This window comes from Symsagittifera roscoffensis, chromosome 4, assembly GCF_963678635.1.
Source record: "Symsagittifera roscoffensis chromosome 4, txSymRosc1.1, whole genome shotgun sequence".
NCBI classification, from domain to species: Eukaryota; Metazoa; Xenacoelomorpha; order Acoela; family Convolutidae; genus Symsagittifera; species Symsagittifera roscoffensis.
Window position 1 is genome coordinate 34766967 of NC_087065.1, and position 25640 is coordinate 34792606.

At 36.0% G+C, this 25640-nt stretch overlaps 2 protein-coding genes across 2 annotated transcripts in view; one reads left to right on the top strand and one right to left on the bottom strand.

Moving 5' to 3' along the window:
* Positions 1 to 9794, bottom strand: part of LOC134845130 (uncharacterized) — a 31171-nt gene extending 21377 nt beyond the window's left edge. The window contains exons 1-2 of the mRNA XM_063862000.1: positions 9390 to 9794; positions 688 to 805 (exon numbers count right to left, since the gene is read on the bottom strand). Coding sequence (XP_063718070.1) covers positions 688 to 805; positions 9390 to 9589 — 318 coding nt within the window. The 5' untranslated portion in view covers positions 9590 to 9794. The remainder of the gene's footprint in view (positions 1 to 687; positions 806 to 9389) is intronic.
* A 15339-nt stretch (positions 9795 to 25133) lies between these two features.
* The window catches only part of LOC134843753 (uncharacterized), an 11368-nt gene continuing 10861 nt past the window's right edge, over positions 25134 to 25640 (top strand). The window contains exon 1 of the mRNA XM_063860013.1: positions 25134 to 25317. Within this exon, the coding sequence (XP_063716083.1) occupies positions 25263 to 25317 (55 nt within the window). The 5' untranslated portion in view covers positions 25134 to 25262. The remainder of the gene's footprint in view (positions 25318 to 25640) is intronic.

Consider the following 25640-nt stretch of genomic DNA (forward strand, 5'->3'; position numbering starts at 1 on the left):
CTGAAAACAAAACTTGCTTAAAATTTTAGCAGAATTAATATTACGTAGTCCAACAACCCCTTACGTAGTCCAACAAATTTAAAGAAGGATATAATCTCCAAAATATTGTATAAGTTAATTTATTTTTGTTTGATGGACAAAAAAGGTCGTTTTACTATACAAAATACCAACTTTTTATTTTAAAAATTTTTTTCAACAATTTGCAATTTTTTTTGGAAAAAATACCCTCCATAAAGTTTGTTGAGCTACGTAAGGGGCTCACTTTGATATAGTGATATCTCTGATCGACTGGGTATTTTCGGCGTAATTTTTGATTAACGAAGAAAAGCCAAAATGACCCATTTTGGGGTAAAATTTTGGGCCCGAATTTCGCAAAACAAAATACACCATATTAATCCTGCTAAAATTTTAAGCAAGTTTTGTATTCATAAGTTTTCACCTAAACTCAACCCAATTTGAGAAAAATGCGTTTTAAATTTCAAGTTTATTGCGTTTTGTCCGGTTAATTTAAACCAGCACTGTATTTTGTCACTCAATTTTTTTTGAAAACTTTTTGAAGCATTCAGAACATTCAAAGCGAGTTCTCCGAGACTAACTTGGTAGTGCTGCCTTGTTTCTTCACTAAATCTGTTGCCTGTTTTCGATAGGTTATTCAAAACACCAAACTGAATGTGCAAGTCTGCTGACCTGTTCCTTGGAGACTAGGAAGTTGACAAAGTAGAACTCAATCTCTTTCACTATTACATCATAATCCGCAGCTCCATCTTTGCCCCCCTTCACGCTCAGCCTCTGCACCGCACTAAACCTGAAAAATATAAATTTCTCCCTGTTCCTTTCCGTATTTTCAATTTTGTTCATCAAATATTTTTTGTTCTCAAACTTTCAATTTTGGTTCTTCTAAACGAGCTTCCGAATCAGTCAAACCGTTAGCTGTAAAAATTACATAACTTTTAATGACTCACAATCCTTATTTTCGATTTTAAAAAATTTAGTGAGCCTTGAATGTAAAAAACGAGGGACTTGAATTCATTCTTATACAACCAAATAGAAGAATCGTAAGATTTCTAGCCAAAATAGAAGATTATTATATTTATTTTAAAAAATTAGCAGACGAACTGTACGAAAAGCAATCCAGCGACCAAATGAACCTTTTTTGCGACCTTTTTTGAAATTTTTTACGTAACCTGAAACTGCATGAGAAAACTGTAAAGGTTGATCGGAATAACCACTGAACATTTTGTCGCAGTAACAACCCGCAACGAAGTTTTTCGGATAAAAATAGATTACAATGAAAAAAAATTTCCGAAACTGTTGCAAATGTAATTTATTATGAATAATCCAAAAGTTATTTTTATCTTCATATAATCCCAAGAAAATCTACTTTATATAATCCCAAAAAAATCAACTTTTTTGCAATATAATTGCTATGAAACCAATTTTTGTCGTCAAAAAATTCCCATAAAATCTAATTTAAAACATGAGTCATTATAAGCGAAAATTTGAATTTTTGAACTTTAATGTAAAAACGAGAGCAACTGAAATTAATCATTGCTACCTTTGATTCACTAAAAGGCACCAAAAAAACTCAATTTCCGCTAATTTTTTTCAAAATTACTTGATGGTTTTCAAATTCAGTACAATTTGAAGCAATAAATTGAGGCATAAACAAGCAATCAAACCCGGAAACAAGAGCAACAAAAAAAGCTAAATAAAAAATTTGCTCCTTTGAATTTGCAGCAATTTGTAAAAACGGCGTAAGCATCGGCCCTACATGTTGCAATGATTATGGAGATAATCATTGCGACCAAGAATTAAATGAAAAACAACCGAAAAAAAACTCTAAGTTTGCTAAATTTTTTGGAAACTTCTTGATATTTTTCAGCTCCAACACAATAGGGAGCGATTAGTTTCAGCATAAACAAGCAATCAAATCCGGAAAGAAGAGCAGTAAAAAAGATCATCGCGACCATGGTATCATAATGCCAGTGAAAAATTCTGGAAAATTTTGCCGGAAACTTTTGGAAAGAAACTCATGATGAAATAAAATTCCAAATAATCTAATGGAATAAGTTGAATATTGAATGCACCATGATTTCTAAAAGCGCTAAGATACTGAAACAAAAGAAAAAGGCTACAAAGTTAGTATGTAAAAAGTCTAAATTTTTGCAACACACTAGTAAAAATATTTTTTTAACCAATGAGTTGTGTTTTTGTTTCAAAGTAGAAAGTTAGTCTTCCTCAAAATCAAACTTTTATTGCAAATATATGGGGAAGAATTGATTTTATTTTCATTTCATGGTATTTAAACTGAATTTTTTGTTGGTTTCTATGGAGAAATACAATAGATTATATTGCAATTATATGGAGTGAAAAAACACTTCATATTCAATGTAGATGACATAAAATAAAAGTATTTTAATGGTTTTTTTCACAATATATATTTTAATTTTTTCGCTTTCCATAAACTTGCCATATAATTGATTCTTAGATGGTTAAATTTATTTCCGAATAAAAATCGCCAGATAAGTGAGTATTATTTATGCGATTTTTATTCGGAAATAATGATTAACGGATGAGTGATAATAGTGATTAACGGATGAGATTTCCCTCAGTTGGTGAAGGGAAAATTTGTTTATAAAATTCGAATATTGAATTAAATATGATATATAAATAGATAGAATAGAATAATGTATATAGAGTTAACGTTTCCAGATTGAACAAAGATTGTCAACTTTCTTAACTAGTTATCACACCTCTGGCTTTCGCAACTGCCGTTTTCACATTCTTAAGTGACAGACGAATAGGCTGGTGAGATATGTCCTTGAGTCAAATTACTGCACTATAATGAATAGATAATAGGACATAGTTATATAGGATACACATAAATAAATAGAATAGAGTGAGGTACCGAAGGTCGGCTCTGACATTTCCTCCTCTTGAAAGAAAATTTATCAATGTATAAATTTTTGATTTTAACGAATAGGAATGAAATGGTAATGCACTATCGCCTCTGCTGAGAGTCGACACAGTCGAACATTAAAGCAAGATATGCTGAAGTTTGAGCAAGTTTTAAGTTTAAGAGTCATTTTTCAGTTTCCTCAATTCTTATCTTCTTGAATTGTGTAGCTTGTTCTTTAGTCCTCGGGAAAGGCAAGCCTTGATCAGTGACCTCAGTAGGTTCGGTGGTAACCGAGCCCTGAACCTCTTTGTGTTGACCATCCGCTGACGTTTGTGGCCCCGATTGAGTGGACAGTTCAAGGGGCGTTGCCGAAATTTCCGTAGACGATGCTGGAGCTGTGGCCGTAGTCAGTGGCATAGTCGTTGTCTGTGGTGAATCATTCATCTGAGCCGCGCTCTGAGGCGCTGAACCAGGTGACTCCTCTATCTCGAGCTGTGGTCAAGTGATCAATGAGTCCTTACTTGACGACTCCACAGTAAGATTTGTCACCTTGCCCTTGAAAGGTTCGCTGGTTTGCCGCTGAACCGGTGAAGGAGATTGTTGAGAGTGAGGCCGGGGAGCAATCCGTCTTTGGAGTCTCTCTCCAACTGTGTCAGGCGTGGCTGAAAACTTAGGGTATTTAAAATTATGTCTTAAGCTTAAATGATTTTTCCGATAGAGTTTTTCCTTGTCAGTAATGTAAGTGTGATCCGCAATACGAGTAATCTTGATTTTTAGCTATTTTGAATAGAGGTTTTCCTGAGTTCCGGTCAAGCACTTTTCGAAAGATTTTGACTCTTAGAGATCTTGCAAATTAGTTTTTCTAATTTACGTGTATTTGAGAGTCTTTTTGGCCTCGTTGAAGATGACACATTCACCCGCTGAGAATGCGATACGGCTGGCGCTGGCGGATCTCTAAGGTGATCGTAGAAACGTAACGTCCCCTTTGTGATCCCAGATTTCAACGAGGTAGCAAGGTCACTGTTTCGGGCGGCCAGTTCACGAAGGAGCTCGCGTCTCTATTCCGTTTCAATTGGCTCCAAGTGTTCGCCGCCTTAGCAAGATTCTCCACAGCCTTGTACGACCGCTACCTTACTGCCCACTCCAAAAAGTGGCTTGAATTTGAAGGGAATGTCCGGACTGTGCGAAGCTCCTCTAGGCACAACTTTAGCCCTATCCCGCCTGTAGTCCTGACTTTACGGCTGCTCCGGTGTTAAGAGGTTTCTTTCCAGTTCTTGCGCTTAAGTAGGAGAATGAACACATTATCACGTGCTATTGAGAATTCCGTATTAGGCTTTCTCCCATAGTGTAGCTCAAAAGGAGTTGTTTTTAACGTAGCATTTTTTGTTTTCCGAATATCGTCAACGATTTGTTGTAATGTTGACTTCAAGTTTTTAAAATTAGGATCTAATCTTTCGGTTCCCAACTTCCGTTTAATGGTCTGAATTGACCGTTCAACCAGTCCGCAACTTCGATGATCCCCCGCCGCTGTGAGGACATGTTTTATGCCTCTACTTAAATCTTCCTAGGATATAAATCTTCCCCTTTTTATCATCAATTATGGGGCCCGCAAAATCAAGTTGTATTTGTTGATTCGGAGCTGACAGCGGTGATAATGGCTTAGCAGAGTTATAACTTGTTGAATCTTTGATATACTTACCAAATAGAGTACATTCCGGGCATATATCCAAGACATTAACTATCTGACGATTGAGTAACGGCCACCATATGTATTCTGAAGCATCCATCATAGCTGCTTGTCCAGGATGCGATTGGTGAATGCGAGTCAGAATGGCACTCCGTAGCTGCTCGAGTATAGCCAACTTGTTGTCTATCAAGACGCAGTTGTTAACCACCGCCGCCTTCGTCCAGAATTGGGCCATGTACGCCCACAGTTTGTTAAAGGATTGCAATTCCTTGTTGATAATTGCCGTCCGCATTGCTCCTAGGAACGTGTCTTCTCCTGTAAGCTCCCCCAGTAGGTCGACGTCAAAAAGTCTTGGTAGGCCGACAACTTTCCTCTTGTCCGGAGTGACCAATGGTTTGTGATTATTGATGGCATTGGCTCCCATCCTGACCACTCCTTTCTGTCGACCCTGCTTTGTCAGTCTCTGCCTCCGGCACTTGTCCAAGAATTGAGCAAGGGCCTTTCGTGTGGACTGTCCCCGAGCGACCAAAAAGCGGCCAGATTTCGGGTACGTATTTGATCAATTCGGCTCGGGCAATTCATGCAGCTAGCTCTTGAGAGTCCGTATCTTTGTTGACGTGGGGTACGAAAATCAGGGGGACTTGTAATAAAGCTTTAGACAAAATTAAGGAGATTTGCTTGTTGAAGCGTTTTGTTTGCAAGATCAATAGTTTTAGTAGAAGTATTAGAGTTATTTAGAGTAGAGTTTAGAGTAGAGTTTTGAGAAACATTTTTTGAAGCATCCATAGCGTAATTTGATTTTGAGATGTAAGGTCGGAGACAATGATTTCTTTCACAAACTTCCGGTTTAGCGTATCTCATTTGCATACTAGGCTGTGATTGGTCGAGCAGATTAGAGCATGAAAAGTCGACCTCTCGCGACGAGAATTTAAAATCGCAATTTTGCATACTAGCCTGTGGTTGGTTGATTATCTGAGAGCATGGTTGATATCGTTACTAGAAATTAGCCTATCCTATAGGGATTTGTTAGATATTTGGTTAGTAAACGCGACGCCCTCTATGGACGACAAGCAAGACTGGTTGCAAGAATCCTATTGGTCTAATGAGGCAACAGATGATTGGTCCACCGCTTTAGTTAAGAGGTGGCGAATATCACCTACAATGTTACCGGACGTTTTGATTGGTTGAAATCGATTATGATGTGATACCTGCCCCACGTACACTATTTTGGTCTGAACGGAGTGCAGATCGAGTTTAAAGCATTATAAAAGGCTTGAATAGATTTAATGACAATAAATTCGTCATGCAATGACGGTAAAGGAGCTTTAAATGTCGGTTGTCTCAACATATAATCTCTAATTCACTGAGAGGAACCTGGTACATGTTTAATTTCATAATCAAACGGAATGAGGCGATCCGCCCAACGAGAAAGTCGCGACTGATAAGATTTCTTGCCATACATTTCCTTGAGTGCTGAGATAATAGCTTTGTGATCAGTTAGGATAATAAAAGGCTTGCCAAGTAAGTATGTAAGAAAATGTTCGCACGCCCACACAATGGCCAAGAGCCAAGAGACATTTGGTGCCACCTCTTGTTCCAAACAAGCTCCTAGCCCACTGTGGCTTGCGTCACACTTGATTCGAGAAGCTTTTGTGGCATCATAGTGATAAAATTTTCTGAACAAAATTCCCCCCACGAAATTGATTTCTAATTCACCGCTTTTAAAGATGCTCGGAATTCGACCGTATACTTATGCAATTCTGGAATGAAACGTTGAAGATGATTGAGAGTTTTCATGAATGATCTCAATTGCTTAAGAGGTTTCGGTGGCATAAGTGATTTGATTGTCTCGATTTATGAAAACTTCGGGGCGTAACCAGATTCATCGATTTCGTATCCTAACCAGACTAACTTGTTAACTGAGAAATCACATTTGCTTAGTTTTAGCGTCCATCATTCTTCATTCAGTCGATCCATGTCATTACCGACTAGAGTGTTATGATCTTCAACTCTCCCTTTAGTAACCACCAGTATATCATCAAGGTAACATATAACTCCTTCCAATCCTTGTAGGGTATAGTCCATCCTTTTCTGGACTTCAGTGGGCATATCCGTCAATCGGTAGAAACCAGTTTTGAATCGATACGCGCCTGTTGCTTCTCCACAAAAAATACTAAAATTACAATGACTACTGGTTAGATCCGATAAAAGTAACTGACTAAAACCAGATTCGAGATCAAGAGATGTTGGTCACACTTTCCCAGGTGTGTCTTTAGTGATGATTTGAGCCACCGAGTCAATCAATTCATGCATATTAGGCATTTGGTACTTGTTTTGCCATATTTGGGAACTCATTGGTTTAGCATTAAGTGCAAGTTTTGTTGAACCGTCCTTTTTTGCAGTTAGTACTATGGGTGCGATAAAATGGTCCGTAGTACACTTATCTAGTTTTTCAATTTGTTTATCCTTGATTAATTTTTTAATCTCAGCCGTGACTCGATCTTGTATGTGAATGGGAACTTCTCGGCTTTTAACTTGCCTAGGTATCAAAGGACCCTTAAAGTTAGGGAGCACTTTAAGGTTTTTCAACCTCCCCAGCCTGCAGCCTGTTGAACACACTTGGGTACCTTTTCACAAAGTGATCCCTCCAGCATCCAGAGGTCGGATTCATTTCCTCCACATCCTCCGCAAAATTGACTTCTGTTGGTTCTCGCTGAACAGTTTCAATTCCCAATTGTTCATGAAGATTTAACCCGAGCAAATTCTGAGTTCGATTTTCGGACACCATAAAACACGCGTTTTCGATTTTCCATCCTTTCGACGCAATTGGAATTTCTAACGACCCGAACAAGTTAATTGGTTTTTTGTTATAGTCCACGTATGGGACACTTAATGGATATCTCCCGGCGTCCTTAAACTTGACATGTGGAAGCCGTCTCATCGGTTTTTCCGCCATTTTCTTGTTCAGGAATGAAACGGGACTGCCGGTATCCACCGTGGCATAAAAAAGAGTTACCGGAACGTAATTGAATACTGAGGCTCATCGGTTGTCCTCCCTCTGCCTGTAAGACTTCTAAACTGTTGATTTGTACGATGTCTCGTTATGTTGCACCATGTAAACTCAACGTTTTGTAGTGTTACAGACTTTGGCGAAATGGCCTTTCTTTTTACAAGCATTAGAAACAGCCTCTCTGGCCGGACACGACCGGTGGTGTTCGAGTGAAAATGGGTTACCACAAAAGTAACAGGGTTTGTTTTGACTTTGGCGTTGATTGGAACGGTTTGAGCCTCCTCCGCGACTGTTGTTTCCTTGGTTCCTGAATTGCTGTACCGAAGAAGTCGGTTCTTTGTTGATCCGAATAGAACTGGCGTTTATCGAAGACGAGTTGTTATGTGGTAGTAACTTTTGAAATTGCTCTGATGTCTGAGCCCCTTTCTCATTCTCCAATGCCAATTGCAGAGTATCGTCAAGATTGGCTTTCGCCCTGATTAGTTGCCGTTGGACCTCTACATCCCTAATACGACCAATAAACAAGTCCTTTACGGTGGCCCTTTCTTGATCAATCGGCCAATTGCACAACGCGGTTTGAGCGCTAAGTCGTGCATAAAATGAGGAAAAAGAATCATTCTCCTGCATAAATATTGTATTATACAACTTGATTCGTTCGACTGTTTAATCCCGCTCTGCCTTAAAGAGATCTTCTCAACACTTGTGAAAGTCAATGAAGGAGGATGTATTCAGGTCCAGATGGGGATAAGAATCCAAAAATCGTTTCTTTCCCTCATTTCCCAATGAGAAGAAGGGTCTAGATTTCAGACGCGCCTCTGCGTCATGATAACATCAGTTATGACCGATGCGAGGGCCTTTCCGTCTCCTTTCTTGATTGTACTCATCGATTCTTCTATTCGCTGCTGCAATTCGAAGAGTCCTATTAGCTATGTTTGCTGTAATTTCATCTTTTCCCGGAGCTTCAGGCCTCGCATAAGGTTCATCAACCAACTCCGCTGGGGCAACTAACACCTCCCCCGGCGAAATATTGTCTTTTAGACTAACGGCCAAAAAAAAACTGTCCTACCCATGTCTCCCAAATAAATGGTGGGTTAACCGATGATTTAGCCCAAAATGGGGGTATTCCGAGTAGGTCAGTCCTGTCTTCATTTACAGGAACTGCTGGCTGCGCCATGAGATTTCCCTCAGTTGGTGAAGGGAAAATTTGTTTATAAAATTCGAATATTGAATTAAATCTGATATATAAATAGATAGAGTAGAATAATGTATATAGAGTTATCGTTTCCAGATTGAATAAAGATTGTCAACTTTCTTTACTAGATTTCACACCTGAGGCCTTCGCAACTGGCATTTTTACATTTTCAAGTGACAGATGAATAGACTGGTGAGATATGTCCTTGAGTCAATTTACTGCACTATAATGAATAGATAATAGGACATAGTTATATAAGATATACATAAATAAATAGAATAGAGTGAGGTACCGAAGGTCGCCTCATGACAACGGAGAAGCTTTGCTGCAGGAAATGAAAAGGATGTTGAAGCTTTAGAATATGTTTGAAAGCTCCCGTAAACAAAATTTTAAGCTTTCTAAACTGTAGATTATTCAATTCTGATTTTTAACTTCAAAGTCCCTCGGCCCTACAAAAAACAAAATGAACTTCTTGATTTGCTAGCTTGAATAAATCCAAATGAATCTCCCAGTATAATCCATGTATGCATCGGGTAGTCAAGCACATGTACCCGCTTTGGCAAAAGCTTTTGGACTGCAATGACAAACGGGTTGCGCTAACCTCTTCTGAAGGTTCCTGTAGTTATCGTCCATGACCCGAGTGGCCTGCTGCTTGAGACTATTGCTCAGTCGGTTCAGCAGTTCGTCGGATGACGTGTCGATTTCAGTCGTGCGTCGGGAGTAGCCATCGAACTGCATGTTCAAAGTACGCATCAACACCATGTCATCCTTGTAGCTCAGAGACGAAGAAAAAATCCCCATTATCTGCCAGTAAATTGTCAAAAATAATTACAACAGTTCCCCGCAAGTAACTGAAAAAATACGCCGGAGCTCAATATTTTTCTGTTAGAAATGAAGTAAAAAAAGGGAAAATGCGAAAAAGTGTATGTATCTGTTAAAACTATATGTGCTTGTTTGACGAGAAATGAGAAACTGTGAAAAAAGTAGTTATTAAGTTGCCATAGGGCGCCAAGAGTATTTTCAACGGTTGATATTTAATGATGAAAGTTTCCTTTAAATCAGCTTCGTAGTATGAAATTGACTGAAGTTCAGAAACACGTATGCGAAACGCAATAGGAACGGAAAAGTTTTTCCTTAGCAACGAATTCAATACTCACAATCCGTAGTTATTTTTAAAATTCCTAATTTGCTTAAAACTGTACCCCTGATAATTCAAGAAAAACAGAAAACCAAAATTAACATTACTTTATCGCGAGCCCTATAAATTCAGTTGACCAGACAAACCACTGCTTTTTTCCAGAAAAGTGACAAACTATTATGCGGGAGTTGCTTCAATGAAAAATTTAATGAGCTGACGTAATCTGAGCGTACGGCGAAAACTTGAATCGTGAATTGTGAATAATGTTTTTAGAATGCAATGTCCACGTGCTGCTCGAAGGGCTGAATATTGGAACCGCCTTAAAATAACCACCTATATATTAAAAGACACTCTCTCTGAATAACTGAACAACATCCAGAAACTCCAACAAGTCTGCTCGTATCAGGGCGAAGCCCGGAATGTTCCGACTGCCTTTTAAGGTTTATGTTGCAGTAATAACCTTAAAAAATTAAATGTAATAAATTAAAATGAATTTTTTTTTAATCTGAACTTTACACGAAAATCATCCCCCACACGCCATATAAAGAACAAAAGGACAAATTTCGCTCCTTGTAACAAATCAATCATGGCAAATAAGCTTCTTTCAACCAATTTGGAACAATTTTTAAGACGGATTAACTCTCCGCTTACGCGTTAATAGCGCGAATTATATTGCGCTTTAATTGTCCCAAATTGGCCAAAATGGCAATCTTTCAACCCTCATAACTTTACGAAAAATGATTACAGGTGAAATATCTTTTCAAACTTAAGCTCAGGACAACAATACCTTTCAAATGAAATAAAATAAGTCCGTCAAAAATGGCTAGTTAAAAAGTCGAAATTTGTCTGAAGAAAAATAAAACCCCACCCCGAGCACAAATATTCCGTTCCTTTCGTATCAAAAGTCGGAACAATAAGCCTCAAAATTACGAGTCAAAGTAAAAGTTTAGTAACCTTTGAATAGTTTATCTTTAAATTAGAGGTGCAGTGTTGCTTCTAATCACTTGCGATACACTTATGTGCTCAAAAGTCTGCCAGAAGTTCAGTATAGAAAACAGCAGTTAAAAACTACTAAAACTTCTTAATCATTGTAGTACTTCTAGATTAGGCGCAATCCAGCCATTCTCTAACAAACTCAAACTCAAAAGTAGACAAGACTGCTCGTATCAGGGCGAAGCCCTGAATGTTCCGACTGCCTATTAAGGTTTATGGAGCAGTAATAACATTAGAAAATTAAAAGTAATAAAACAAAATGAAATTTTTTTTTCTAAAATTTGAAAATTTTTATGAAAACCATCCCCCCACACGCCATATAAAGTACAAAAGGATAGATTTCGCTACTTGTAACAAATCAATTATGGCAAATAAGCTTCGGTAAACCAATTTGGAACGATTTCTAAGACGGATTAACTCTCCTCTTACGCGTTAATAGCGCGAAATATATCGCGCGTTAATTGTCCCAAATTAGCCAAAATGGCAATCTTTAAACCCCCATAACTTAACGAAAAATGATCACAGGTGAAAAATCTTTTCAAATTTGAGCTCAGGACAACAATACTTTTTGAATGATATAAAAAAATCCGTCAAAAATGGCTAGTTAAAAAGTCGAAATTTGTCTGAAGAAAAAAAAACCCCACCCCGAGCACAAATATTCCGTTATTTTTGTATCGAAAGTCGGAATAAAAACGGATAAAATCACTATTTAAGCACTTTAACTTTAAAAAATACAAATTTAAGACACCGTCGCTCCGTTCATTGTTTTCTTGCGATTAAACATAAATAAATAAAAAGCCCACAAAATTATACGTTCGGGGAGCGGTGGTGAAGTGGTCAATCGAAAAGTCGGATGTTCGAGGCCCACCATGATCCGTGCTCGTTGCTTGAGGGTGAAGCAACATAACCCAGCCCAGAAAGATAACCAAAAAAATTGCATGTAGTTCTTAAACAGGGGCACAACAGCGGTTCGCCGTGATGAGCTGTACAGCTCGTATGTTGGTCGTTTATCTCGTACTAATACATGCACTGCTGACGGAAGATGCAGAGTCGGAACCGGGCCAAGTAAGTTACAAAAATTTCAAACATGGGCCCTTTTTTAATAAAAAACCAAAATTTTCTAACAAAAAGTAAGATGAATTTGAAATGTGCATTTTAAAAAATCAAAAATATGGCCGCAGCCGATCGTAACATTTTGATTTGAGTGGCTTTTGCCGCACAAAGGAGGGCTTCCTTGTTTGTTCAGGTTTGCCCAGTCCTGCGGAGATCACACTCGCACTGGGCGCTTGTAGCTTAAGATAGTAGGAGCTGCCGCGCGACACGAGTGAGGTGGGGGTACTCGGACGCTGCTCTCTTCCAGAACTCGGCGGGGGTACGGATTGATAGATGTGAAAGACTTCAGTTTATGACTCCAGCTCTTTCATTGCCGCTTTGTCAATTGGAGTTTCTTCGTCGCTGGCGGATCGGCAAGAGTCGAAGATCAAATCCGTCTACCGGACAAAAGTGTCACGGTGCATCAAAGTGTCATCTTATCAAAAGGTGTTATGGACTCGAAAAGGTGTTAAAAGATGTAAAGAAAAACAAAAGGTGTGAACGGAAAGCTCAATAAATGAGAAATGAAGTTTCAAAAGATGCGTAGTGAAGTGTGAAAGGTGTTAACGGAATCGTGAAAAAGGTGCGGCTGCTGGTCCTTAAAATGAGGACCGAGCCCGGCCCGTAAAAAGCATGGGTCGGGTTTGAATTCTGGGAATACATCAAAAAAAAAAATTTAAAGTCAAAGTTGTAACCCTGCAACGTAAATCGAATTGGATTATAGGCAGCGCTACAGATATTTTGCTACTTGGCTAATTTTTTTGAATTTTTTACCGCGATGAAAGTCTTGAGCAATGAGCAATTTTCAAAAAGACACCCAGACAATAGGGTAAATCCTAGGTTAACAAGTTTTCCTTAGATATGCGCAGGGAGTGATCGAATTAGGAAAACAAGAACAAGTCAAAATATATGGCAGTTTAAGTCATTCATTGATGAGCGGTAATTCTCAATTTCACTAAAATTTTTATCAGCAAAATGCAAAACAAACAATTCTTGATGAAACTTTCTTCAATGAAACCAAACTGACTTAGTTTTTTTAAAATATATATAAATGAGTTCATTGTTGAAAAAATGTAAATCTCACTTTTTGGTCAAACCTGGCCGGGAACCAAAATTTAAGACAATCAAATTGAGGCCAAAAAAGTTGTTTACCTTTGATCGAGTCATGACTGAAAAGACTCTAATTTGATATGTCGTTTGAACTTATATAAAGTTTTTGTATAACGAAGATTACACCCAAAAGCTTAGATCATTCTCGTTCGCTTGGACCATTGGCCAAAGCAATTACATAAATATGTTGCGCAGAGACTGTTAAACACATTTTAGGCCAAATATGATTTTCAGTTTAAGGTAATTGGTGAAAGCTTTGAGATTTGTTTCTAGTTTTTTCAAACCTTCTTTCATCTCACATATCTTTAGATGGTCGCAATATCCATTAAGTTTGCCAGTCATATAAAATCTTTATTTTTTTAGGACTGAAAAAAATAGGAACGAAGTTTCCCCGAAGGAAGCTTTAATTCTAAACCTTAAAACTATATCATGGTTTGAGTTGGAGTTAGTGCATTGTGGACGCATTCAAAAAAAAATGATCAATTTTTTTAATCAGAGAGAATAATACCTTTGATGCATATCACACTCATGATATTTTAACAAAGGATAAAAAGGTTTCCAGGTTTTTTGGAAACAAACAGAAATTAGTTTCTTGCATCGGTTAAAGTTGTGTTCTGCCGACATAATTTTTCACCTCGGAATTTGGCATCAAAAAATGAACAAAAATGTTCATCAGCCAAATTCAGTTTTTCAGCAAAAATTGTATAAATCCCATTCAAGTGCTTTTCTTATAAACACAATTTGTGTTTTTGTTTTCATATGATACTTTAAACATAAAATTGTAAGAAAACAGGCTTCTTCTCTCAACCAGCGCAATTTTCAACTTAAAAAGTTTCGTGCCATATACAAAAATTTACGGTTTTGGTACATAACTCTGTGTAAAAATGTCATCATTAAGTTATATGGCTAATATCAACAAATGCAATTTATCTGTGTGGTTACTGCCGGTTACACTCTTGGTTTTCTTATGACAGAAAATCCTTGATTAGTGTGTTTCGAATGAAACACAAAATTTTTTAACAAAAATGGAAAAAGCGCTCATCACACATTTTCTTCGTATGGAAAAATGTCTATCATACAATTTCATTGCACAAACAAATTCCTTTTTTTATTATCATAAATTTTTTTTGTTAAAAAATATGACCAAAAGCTTGTTTTTTTTAAAAAAAAAAAGTGGCAAAAAACGCTTAGCATAAAAATCATGGAAAAAATGCTGTCATAATATTTCCATACTATTTTTTGGTCTCTGAAATATTATGAAATAGTATGATAGGCAATTTCTGTCAACACGGGTAGTTTGTATTGATGGGTAAATTTTGAATCTTTAAAACGACAGCTTAGCTCTATGGAAGTCTTCGGAGCAACTTACTATGAAAACGCCCAGTACCCGGGCTGAGGTGTTCGACTCATGATTCGACCGACACGGTCGAACGGAGTCCAATTTTCGTCGCAAATTAAGAAGGTCGAATGAACAATATAGTCGAATAAAGTCGAATCATGGGTCGAACAGGGTCGAATCATGAGTGGAACAGGGTCGAATCATGAGTCGAACAGGGTCGATAGAGTCGAACAGTGTCGAATCATGAGTCGAACAGGGTCGAATCATGAGTCGAACAGGGTCGAATCATGAGTCGAACAGGATCGAATCATGAGTCGAACAGGGTCGAATCATGAGTCGAACAGGATCGAATCATGATTCGAACAGGGTCGTATCATGAGTCGAACAGGGTCGAATCATGAGTCGAACAGGGTCGAATCACGAGTCGAACAGGGTCGAATCATGAGTCGGACAGGGTCGAATCATGAGTCGAACAGGGCCGAATCATGAGTCGAACAGGGTCGAACCACGAGTCGAACAGGGTCGAATCATGAGTCGAACAGTGTCGAATCATGAGTCGATCAGGGTCGAATCATGAGTCGAACAGGGTCGATAGAGACGAACAGGGTTGAATCACGAGTCGAACAGGGTCGAATCATGAGTCGAACAGGGTCGAATCATGAGTCGAACAGGGTCGAATCATGAGTCGAACAGGGTCGATAGAGTCGAACAGTGTCGAATCATGAGTCGAACAGGGTCGAATCATGAGTCGAACAGGGTCGAATCATGAGTCGAACAGGGCCGAATCATGAGTCGAACAGGGTCGAACCACGAGTCGAACAGGGTCGAATCATGAGTCGAACAGTGTCGAATCATGAGTCAAACACGGTCGAATCATGTGTCGCAACTTGGGTCGCAGAGAGTCGCAACATAAATTGGGGTCGCGCAAATCGCAACATGGGTCGCGCAAAGTTTAAGTAATGGAATTGTTGTCGGATTGTCCTGAAATTTTTTACATGACGTAAGCAATGTTGAACTTTTAGAACTAATTAAGTAATCTTTTTTGTCAAATTATCTGTCTGAATTTTTAAAACGATTTTTTTAAAAATAAAAGAGGTGGTTTGCGGACGTTGATTTTTGTTGGCTAAAGATTTCAAATAATATGAAGTATTTGGCTTCTTTGCGGCACCTGTTGATTTTACGGGGTGATTCAGATGGATCACAGATCAAAGAACCAGCTACGTACTCTTTGATGTACTTAGATGAAAAACGATAATATTTGGAAAGAGCAAAATTTTAAAATAGTCTCGGCTCAACATTTTTTTGAGCTTTTTCCATTTGAGAGGATGGCAAAAGTATCATCCTATTTATTTTTCAGCCATCAATTGTAAAAAAAATTACTATAGAACAAGCGAGCTTTCATAATGATGAAAAAAACTGATACTTTGATCCATAATAATAGTTTAAAGGTTTTTTTTGTGTTTTAAACGTATTTTCGAAATTATCTCTACAAAAATACAAATGTTCGTTTCTTCACAAAAATTATCAAATTATACAAGAAAAATTTGATAATTCCAAAAAAAAATTTTTAGAAAATGTTCTTAGTAATTGTTGAAGGAAGTAACTTAAAAGCTCATCAATAACTTTTGAGGAAACTTTTATCCGTAACCTTACAGCTAAAAAAAATTTGCACAACCCTTTTAATGATGGCTGAAACTTTCAAAGACAATTAGAGCCGCTTTTAAATCCTGATACGTCTTTTAAAATTTCAGAAATTGTGAAAATATGTGCTAACGGATGCCATATTGCAAAATTGGAATAGTTGTTTGATTTTCAAAGTACAATGAAGGAAGAGAAAAGTGAAGAAAACTCACTTGTCAGATCGCAGCCTTAGGATTACTGATTTACCATAATCTGATTCATTTTTTTGCCCACCTGCAATTTTCGTTTCCTAACCAAGGTTAAATTCGAAGACCAAATATATTTGGCACATCTTAATTAGTCCGCATGTCAGTTTTCATAACGATCGGACAATGTGAACAGTATTTTTACTAGTAAAATTTGCAGGTGGGGGAAAAAAGAAAAACAGCCGTTTTTTCTTAAAATTGTAGCATAGAGCGTAATAGACGTAAGCTCTTAACAACTTTTTTCTCTTCTCATTAGTTTTCTTTAAAAACTTATGCGGTGCAGAAATGGTAATTTATAACAATTATTTAAAATGAAAACTGTTATAATCTTGTTTTGCTTAGTGATTGATGCGAGAAAACCTCACTTCTGTAAATTTTGCGCAACAGAATGTTGTGCAAGCTTATATTATGACGATTTGGCATACATCAAAACATAACAAGGCGACTATTATCATAAGGGCGAATCCCTAAATAATTTGACCGACCTTTTTGTTGTCTCCGATTTTTTACTCACGCCCTATACACCTAAATTAAGCGTTGATGTACGATGTTGTATAAACAATTTATTGTCAGTTTTGTTAATATAAAAACAATCAATAAATGACTTCGCAATTTGAATTGAAAAGCTGTCGTATAACTTACTGAATCCATTTCAGTTTTTTATGCCATACATCACTCCAACCTGGTTAATTAAGGTTGATATCAGGATCATTTACGTTTGATACATTTCAGTTGAATTTCAATTCTGGGCCAATATTTATTGTAAAATTAGGACAAGATTGCGCGTATCAGGGCGAAGCCTTGAATTTTCTGACTGCGTTTTGATTTCTATATTTGATAAAATTTTCAAAAACCATTTTTGTTTGAAGTTTTGATGTTTCTTTTAATCAAACCCCCACACGTTATGTAAAGTTCATAGCGATATATTTTGCATATAGAAGGAATTAAATAGACCAACAATTTAACGTATCAATTTTATTTGGAACGACTTCTAATGCGGATCAAATGTTCGTGTGCGTTTAGAGCACGAATTACATCGCGCGTTAGTTGTCAAAATTGGCTAAGCTGGAAACTTCTAAACACCCGTAACTTTGCAAACAATAACCACAGATGAATTATCTATTGAAGTTCGGCTCAAAACAACGACAGTGTTTGAGTGATAAAAGAAAAATTCCGCCAAATCCTTGTTAAAAATTCCGTCCAAAGGCTTGTTAAAAAGTTGAAGTTTATCTGGAAATTTTTAATATCTGTTAGTCCTCTTTTAAAACGCCGAAAAATTTTAGCTACCTCAAATTGTCACACTTCTTGTTAATACTGCTAAGCTATAGAGTCCTAAAATCTTCAATCTTTACTTTTGAGTGAAATGACAGAACTAATGATTTCAAAGAAATAGGACTGATTTTGAAGTAGAAAAAAAATCGGAGCAGAGAAAGAAGCGGAAGGACGGTGTGATAATTTTTTAAAAGAAGAAAACAAACTACTGAAACGATCTGCAGTGACTCTACGACTAATAGAGAAGGATATTTTGTTTAGCTATTTAAAAAAACTTTGTGAAATCGTTTCCTAATTTTTTTGCCGTTTCTTTCAGGCAGATAGGGAGAAGTGATGAAATATATTTTCCTGAAATTTTTATACATAGCGTAAGCAATGTTGAACTTTTAGAACTTATTAAGTTATCTTTTTTGTCAAATTATCTGTCTAAATTTTTAAAACGATTTTTTTTGTATATAAAAGAGGTGGTTTGCGGACATTGATTTTTGTTGGCTGAAGATTTCAATTAACATCAAAGAATTGGCTTCTTTGCGGCACCTGTTGATTTTACGGGGTGATTCAGATGGATCACAGATCAAAGAACCAGCTACGTACTCTTTGATGTACTTAGATCAAAAACGATAGATTTGGAAAGAGCAAAATTTTAAAATAGTGTCGGCTCAACATTTTTTTGAGCTTTTTCCATTTGAGAGGATGACAAAAGTTTCATCGCGTTTAATTTTCAGCCATCAATTGTGAAAAACTACTATAAAACAAGCGAAATTTCATAATTGTGAAGAAAACTGATACTTTGATCCATAATAATAGTTTAAATGTTTTATAGTGTTTTAAACGTATTTTCGAAATTATCTCTACAAAAATACAAATGTTCGTTTCTTCAGAAAAATTATCAAATTATACACAAAAAAAATTGATAATTCAAAAAATTTTTATCAAAAACTGTTTTTAGTAATAGTTGAAGGCAGTAACTTAAAAATTTCATCAACGACTTTTGAGGAAACTTTTATCCGTAACCTTACAGCTAAAAAAATGTGCACAACCCTTTTAATGATGGCTGAAACTTTCAAAGACAATTAGAGCCGTTTTTCAGTCCTGATACGTCTTTTAAAATTTTAGAAATTGTGAAAACATGTGCTAACGGATCCCATATTTCAAAATTGGGATAGTTGTTTGATTTTCAAAGTAAAATGAAGGAAGAGAAAAGTTAAGAAAACTCTTTTGTCAGATCGCAGCTTTAGGATTACTGATTTACCATAATCTGATTCATTTTTTTCTCAATTTTTTTCGTTTCCTAACCAAGGTTAAATTCGAAGACCAAATATATTTGGCACATCTTAATTAGTCCGCATGTCAGTTTTCATAACGATCGGACAATGTGAACAGTATTTTTACAAGTAAAAAGTTGCAGATTGGGAAAAAAAAGAAAAAGAGCCTTTTTTTCTTAAAATTGTAGCATAGAGCGTAATAGACGTAAGCCTTACACAACTTTTTCCTTAGAAGATTTAGGCGTTGCAGAACTGGAAAATTATAACAATTATTTAAAATAAAAATTGCTATAATCTTGTGTTGCTTAGTGGTTGATGCGAGAAAACCTTACTTCTGTAGATTTTGCGGCAACAGAAGATTATGCAAGCTTGTTTTATGACGCTTTGGCATACATTAGTAAAATAATTTTTTCAAATAAAAATTGAATAAAAGTGAGGTCAAAATCTTGTGAGTAAAGGAAACAAAAATTGAATAATAATTAGGGCGTTTTTTTTTCTTCTTTTTCAACAATTTGTAGCACAAATTTTTCACATATACACTATCAATTGAAATCAACGATTGGTTTCTCATATTTTTTGAGATGCTTATAGCTATTTTTCATAAAAACACTTAATGAAAACACGACGTATTTCATTATAAGGACGAATCCCTAAATCGTTTGAACGACCTTTTTGTTGTCTCCAATTTTTTTAAACTCTCGCCCTCTACACTTAAATTAGGCGTTGATAAACGATGTTGTATAATCAAGTTTTTGTCAGTTTTGATAATTTTATGAATAATCAATAAATGGTTTCGCAATATAGGATTGAAAAGCTGTCGTTCAAACCAAAAGTTCAAAATTAACAACTAAAAGTTTTTCAAATCAGTTCTTTTCCGAGACAGAGACAGAGTTCAATTCCGGGCCAATACTTATTTAAAAATTAGGACAAGATTGCTCGTATCAGGGCAAAGCCTTGAATTTTCTGATTGCGTTTTGATTTCTATATTTGATGAAATTTTCAAAAACAACTTTTTTTGAAGTTTTGATGTTTTTTTTAATCAAACCCCACGCGTTATGTAAAGTACATAGCGATATATTTTGCATATAGAAGGAAATAAATAGACCAACAATTTAACGTATCAATTTTATTTAAAACGACTTCTAATGCGGAATAAATGTTCGTGTGCGTTTAGAGCACAAAGTATATCGCGCGTTGTCTCAAATTGGCCAAATTGGAAACACCATAACTTTGCAAAAAATGATCTCAGGTGAATTATCTATTGAAGTTCAACTGAAAACAACGATAGTTTTTGAGTGATACGAGAAAAATTCCGCCAAATGCTTGTATAATTTCCGTCCAAAGGATTGTCAAAAAGTCGAAGTTTATCTGGAGAAAAAAAAACACTTTGAATTTCACTATATAAAAGAAAAAAACAATATCTAAGCTATCCAAAAATCATCAATCTTTGATTTTAGGTAAAATGATTAAATTAAATTATCTTTTTTGTCAAACTATCAGTTTAAACTTTTAGAACGCTTTTGTTGTAAAAAAAAAAGAGGTGTATTGCGGTCATTGTTTTTTGTTGCCTAAAGATTTCAATTATTATGGAAGAATTGGCTTCTTTGCGGCACCTGTTGATTTTAGGGGATGATTCAGATGCATCACAAAGCAAAGAACCAGCTACTTACTCTGTGATGTACCTAGATCAAAAACGATAGACTTGGAAAGAGCAAAATTTTTTAAATAATAAAAACTTATAACCATCAATTGTAAAAAGAATACTACAAAACAAGCAAACTTTCTTAATGTTGCAAAAAAACTGATAATACTAATGTCTAGCAATAGTTTAAAGGTTTTATTGTGTTTTAAACATATTTTTGAAAAGTATCTTTACAAAAATACAAATAATTTCAGAAAAGGTATCAAATTTACACGACGGAAAATTGATAATTCAAAATTTTTTTTTTATAAAATTATTTTAATAGTTAATGAAGGAAGTAACTTACACTTGTTATCAAATTTTGAGGAAATTTTTATTCGTAGTCTTACAAGTAAAAAAATTGCAAAATCCTACTAATGATGGCTGAAAACTTTCAATGAAAATTAGAGCCGCTTTTCAGTCCTGATACAGGTCTTCAAAACTTTTCTTATATTTTTTAAAACATGTGCTAACGGATGCGATATCTCAAAAATGGAATAGTTGTTTGATTTTCAAAGGAAAATGAAGGAAGAGAAAGATGACGAAGCTTTCAATTGTCAGGGCGAAGCTTTAAGATTACTGATTTTCCATAACTTGATTCAATTTTTTTTTCTCAAATGTTTTATTTTTAAACCATTCTTTCGAACTTTTTATTGTTTTCAGCCTCACAAGAGATAACGTGTGTTAAAAATTAAAATTTGTGTATGCAGAAAAAATAAAGGAATCAAAAATGCCTCACAGTTTCACTCCCTGGAAATGTGAAGGAACCCTATCTTTTAATCTGGCTTATTTTTTTGAGCTTTTCCCTCAATGTTATCAGGTATTATAAAAAAAACAGAATAAATTCAGTGATAGATCATGATGAAAGCTTTTCAATTTTTTTTCAAACATTATTTTGAAAACACAGTTTCTCCCGTTACGGAGTTTCATTCCAGATTTCAGCAAACAAAGCCGCTACTTAGAACAGAAAGATTTATATCAAATAAAAAATCCTAGGTTTCAACCTAGGTTTCAACCTAGGTTTCAACCTAGATTTCAACCTAGTTTCAAAAATTAATACTAATTTTGAAGCCTAGAAATGTTTTTTTTTTAATCATGAAAAGTTCAAAATCCCACAAAAATTAATAGATTTTGCAAAAACAATTGATATTACGAGAAACAATTGATAAAATTTTATAGTCACTTCCTGTATCTCTTGCTACGCGCAGGAAAACATCAACAAAAAATGTTTTTAAAAGACGTTTGTGGTCAAGGTTTCTTATGCCACGTTGCGCTGGAATGTTGCAGATCTTTCGACATAAGGTTGCAATTAAACTACGCTATTAAGCTTAGCTAAGCGAGTTGGCATTTTAACAAGGAACGACAAAATCGAAAACTTCTGATTGAACCAAAATCAGTCTTCAAAAAACATAGCAACTAAAATGATTTTGATAAATTTTTTGTATGGAAATTTCCTCAATAACAGAAGAGTTGATTTTTTGAGTTTATTGAAGTTATTAGTTTCCGGGAAGTTTCTTACGCAAGATTTGTTATCACAGGGATAATGTGCTGCCAGTTTCCAGTTAATTGATCTGATTTTTGCCATTCACAAGCACAAATTAGATAAACGTCGGAAAAAAATTATTTTTTTTTGCAATATTGATATAAAAAAAAACACGACAACAACAATTTGTCACAACAACAATTTGGTTTCTTACAAATTAGAGAAGCAAATTTTTTGGGCTTAAAACAATTAGAAGCAAAAAAAGAAAATCAAACAAGACTGCTCGTATCAGAAGGTTCCGACTGCATGTTAAGGTCTATGGGGTAGTTTTCTTTTTAAAAAAAAGTTGGATGGAGTTTTCCAAAACAAAATGAAATTTTTTTTTGCTATTTTTTTTTGAAAATCATCCTCCAACGATATTTAAAGAAGAAATTAGCGAAGTATTAAATAGACCAAACAGCACGCCTCGCATAAAGTTGGAACGGTTTCAAAGACAGAACAAGACTTCTCGTATATCAGTGCAAAACCCTTAATGTTCCGAGTGCCCATTCTTTTCCGAGTGCCTTAATGTTCCGAGTGCCCTAATTCAAAATATTGAAAAAACTGAGACCAAGTCAAAGTTCAAGCGTAAAACTTTCATTTGCAAGAAAATAATACAACCGATTAGCTAGTCTCAGTTAAGTTCCAGAACTTTGCAAAAATTGATCGATTGCAAAAAGTCTTTTTACATTTGGTTTTAGTTAGTCGATAACTTCAATGGGATAAAAAAATTTGTTGCCACAAACTGTTGTTTCGATTGCCGACTGAATGAAAAAACCACATCAAGCATAATTATTCGTTTTTTTGAAAGTTGGTACAAAAATTTCCGTTTTTGTCTTGTTTTCCTTTGCGAAATGCAAATTTTCAATGCAAAATTTTATTCGATGAACACTTTTTATCGACCTCCAACACAAAATTTTATTTGATGCATACACGTTTACTGGCTTGCCATTAATTGGAGCTCAGGTGGAACATTTTGGTTTTCGAGCTCTGCAAAATTTTATCAAAGTTCTTCTGTTGCAAACATTTTGGGCCGCAAGCAAATGCGTTTTCGGGGCTCGATTTCCCCTCAAATAGCATATAAATTGTTGCAAAGGCCGCTTCCAGCTGGATCTTAAATTACGTATTGCACAATTCAAATATGTTTGAAAGCCAAAAATTTGTTTTGTAATGAGTTGTAAAGGTATAAGTATGGTACCAATGAGTTGTAAAGGTCTAAGTTGATACCTGTTTACTTTAAGCTTCAGCCTACCAAAAATGTACAGCAAGTTAGCGTAAAACAGTACTAGAGGTGCTTCATGGTACTAAAAGTGCGATACTTTTGGGTGGAAAGGGTATTGACTTCCTGAAAGTGGATGCCCGGGTTGAACTCTCAGTGATTATCATCGCTGCATCAGATAAAAATCAGTTGTTTATATTGCTGATTCAGGTTTCGGTCAGCGTCGTTTGTTTATGATCATGCGTGAATCAGTGCTAGTTTCTAGTCTTTTGAGAAAACAAAAAATCACATTACCCCTGGATCCAACCCTCACTATTCAGCTCTTGAAACACCTGGAACTCCGCTGTGCTATCGTTGCAGTTTTTACTCGGAAAGCTGGAAGCAAATATCGAAAACGGACTATTATAACTATACAAGACTGCTCGTATATCAGGGCAAAGACCTGAATGCTCCAACAGCCCTCCCTTTAATTGGTCTCGATTAATTTTTGGTAAAAGGATATATTGGAAAACTATAAATTTTGGAGAATATCGAAGATCAAATGTGAAAATATTAGTCGTACAAAAACAATACAACCAATTGGGAGCTAGCATCCATTCAATTTGGAACGATTTAGTTGCGCGGGATAATTCGCCAAGCTTGAAAATTAGCGTTACGGTTTCAAATTATGAATAAAATCTTTAAAACGCGCGTAAATTAGTCAAGAGCATGGTCAAATTGGCTATTTTCAAACTCCCAAAAATTTGCAAAAAATGATTGGAGGTAAAATACCTTTTTACATTTGATTCAGAAGTCAATATCTTCAATGGGGTATAAATTTTTTTTGTTGGAAACTAGTACTTCGATCTCCAAAAAATGAATGAATAAAAACCACCCAAGCAGGGGCGGATTTAGGGGGGGGGGGCGGGTGGGGGTGTGGACGGACGTTCCTCGCCCTCAGGAATTCGAACCCCTGCCAACCCAAAGGGTCCCTCCCCACTTTGGTACTTTTTAAGAAATCCATTTTTGGCCGACCGACCCTAAAATTTTTCTAAAGGCGCCTTTGGCGCCAATCAATACTAATTTTGAGGGGGAGCGCGCGCCAAAAAAAACGCGTTTTTTTTTGTCAAATTTTTCCAAAAAGTGCCCAAAAACGGCTTTTTTGACCTGTTTTTTCAAAAAATTGTCTGCGGAAAATTTGGCCGCCAAAACAGGGTCTTTTTACTGCTTTGGGAGAGCTCTGAAAATCAATCTGATCGACCTAAAAAAAAAAAAGGTCGTCAAAATTTTCGAAAATTTTTTGAAAATCCGCCCCCCCCCCCCTCAAGAAAATCCTAGATCCGCCCCTGCACCCAAGGATAAATATTCCCGGCCGTTTTTTTCGAAAGTCGGAACAATAACTAAGCAAAATTCAAGTTTCACAGACTTTTTTTGCATCACTGAGTTATCTATCAACGATCAACTGATAAAATTTCCAATGATTTATGTTTGATTCAGAGCTGTAAAAAGAAATATCTTGAGACAAGGCTAAATCAGGAATTTTTATCACTGCGCGATAAACTCTGAGTATTCCCTGCCCCGTCAATTTGACTCCTGGAGCCGTAGCCTTGCAAGAATTTTGCGCGATTCCTAAAAGATGAAAGTTTCTAGCACTTTGTCCTCTGTCAAATATGAATGGTTTAATCGATGAAGAATTGGAACTAAATATTAAGGACTATGACCGCATAAATATGGAATTCGTTACTTACGAGCAAAACGAGTTTGATTTTGATCGAAAATAAGACCACTGCCAATGTTGTTTGTGGGGTGTTGCATTATTCATCTTGAGGTTAGAAATTCTTGGTCAAAAGATAAAAGAGTGTTGAGACCACCTAGTTTTGGTTACTTTACTGATAACGGCCATGAAAATAAACATATACTCATGATAATGCTATTTTTACTTTTACTCTTATTTTAAAACTTGTCCCAATCAGGCAGAATGAACCAGTTTTACTTTAGCTTTGTCGCAGTAATTGCAACTTCAATCCACTCGGGTAAAAATTGAAAAAATTTGCAATTATTGTTCCGACTTTCGAGTAGTGTTTTTTTCCGGGTGCTCGGGTGGTTTTCAACAAGCCATTCTGATGGAAATTTTAATATCAGTCAAAAAGTAGTGTTCTCTTGAGGTCAAATTTGAAACATTATTGTACCTGTGATCATTTTTTCTAATATTATGGGGTTTTGAATATTGCTAATTTGGCCAACCTTGAATAATTAATTACTGATATTTTCTGCGCTAATGATGCATAAACGGCTATCTAATCCGTCGTAAAAATCGTTCCAAATTGGTTGTAACAGTCTATTTGTCAGATTGGTT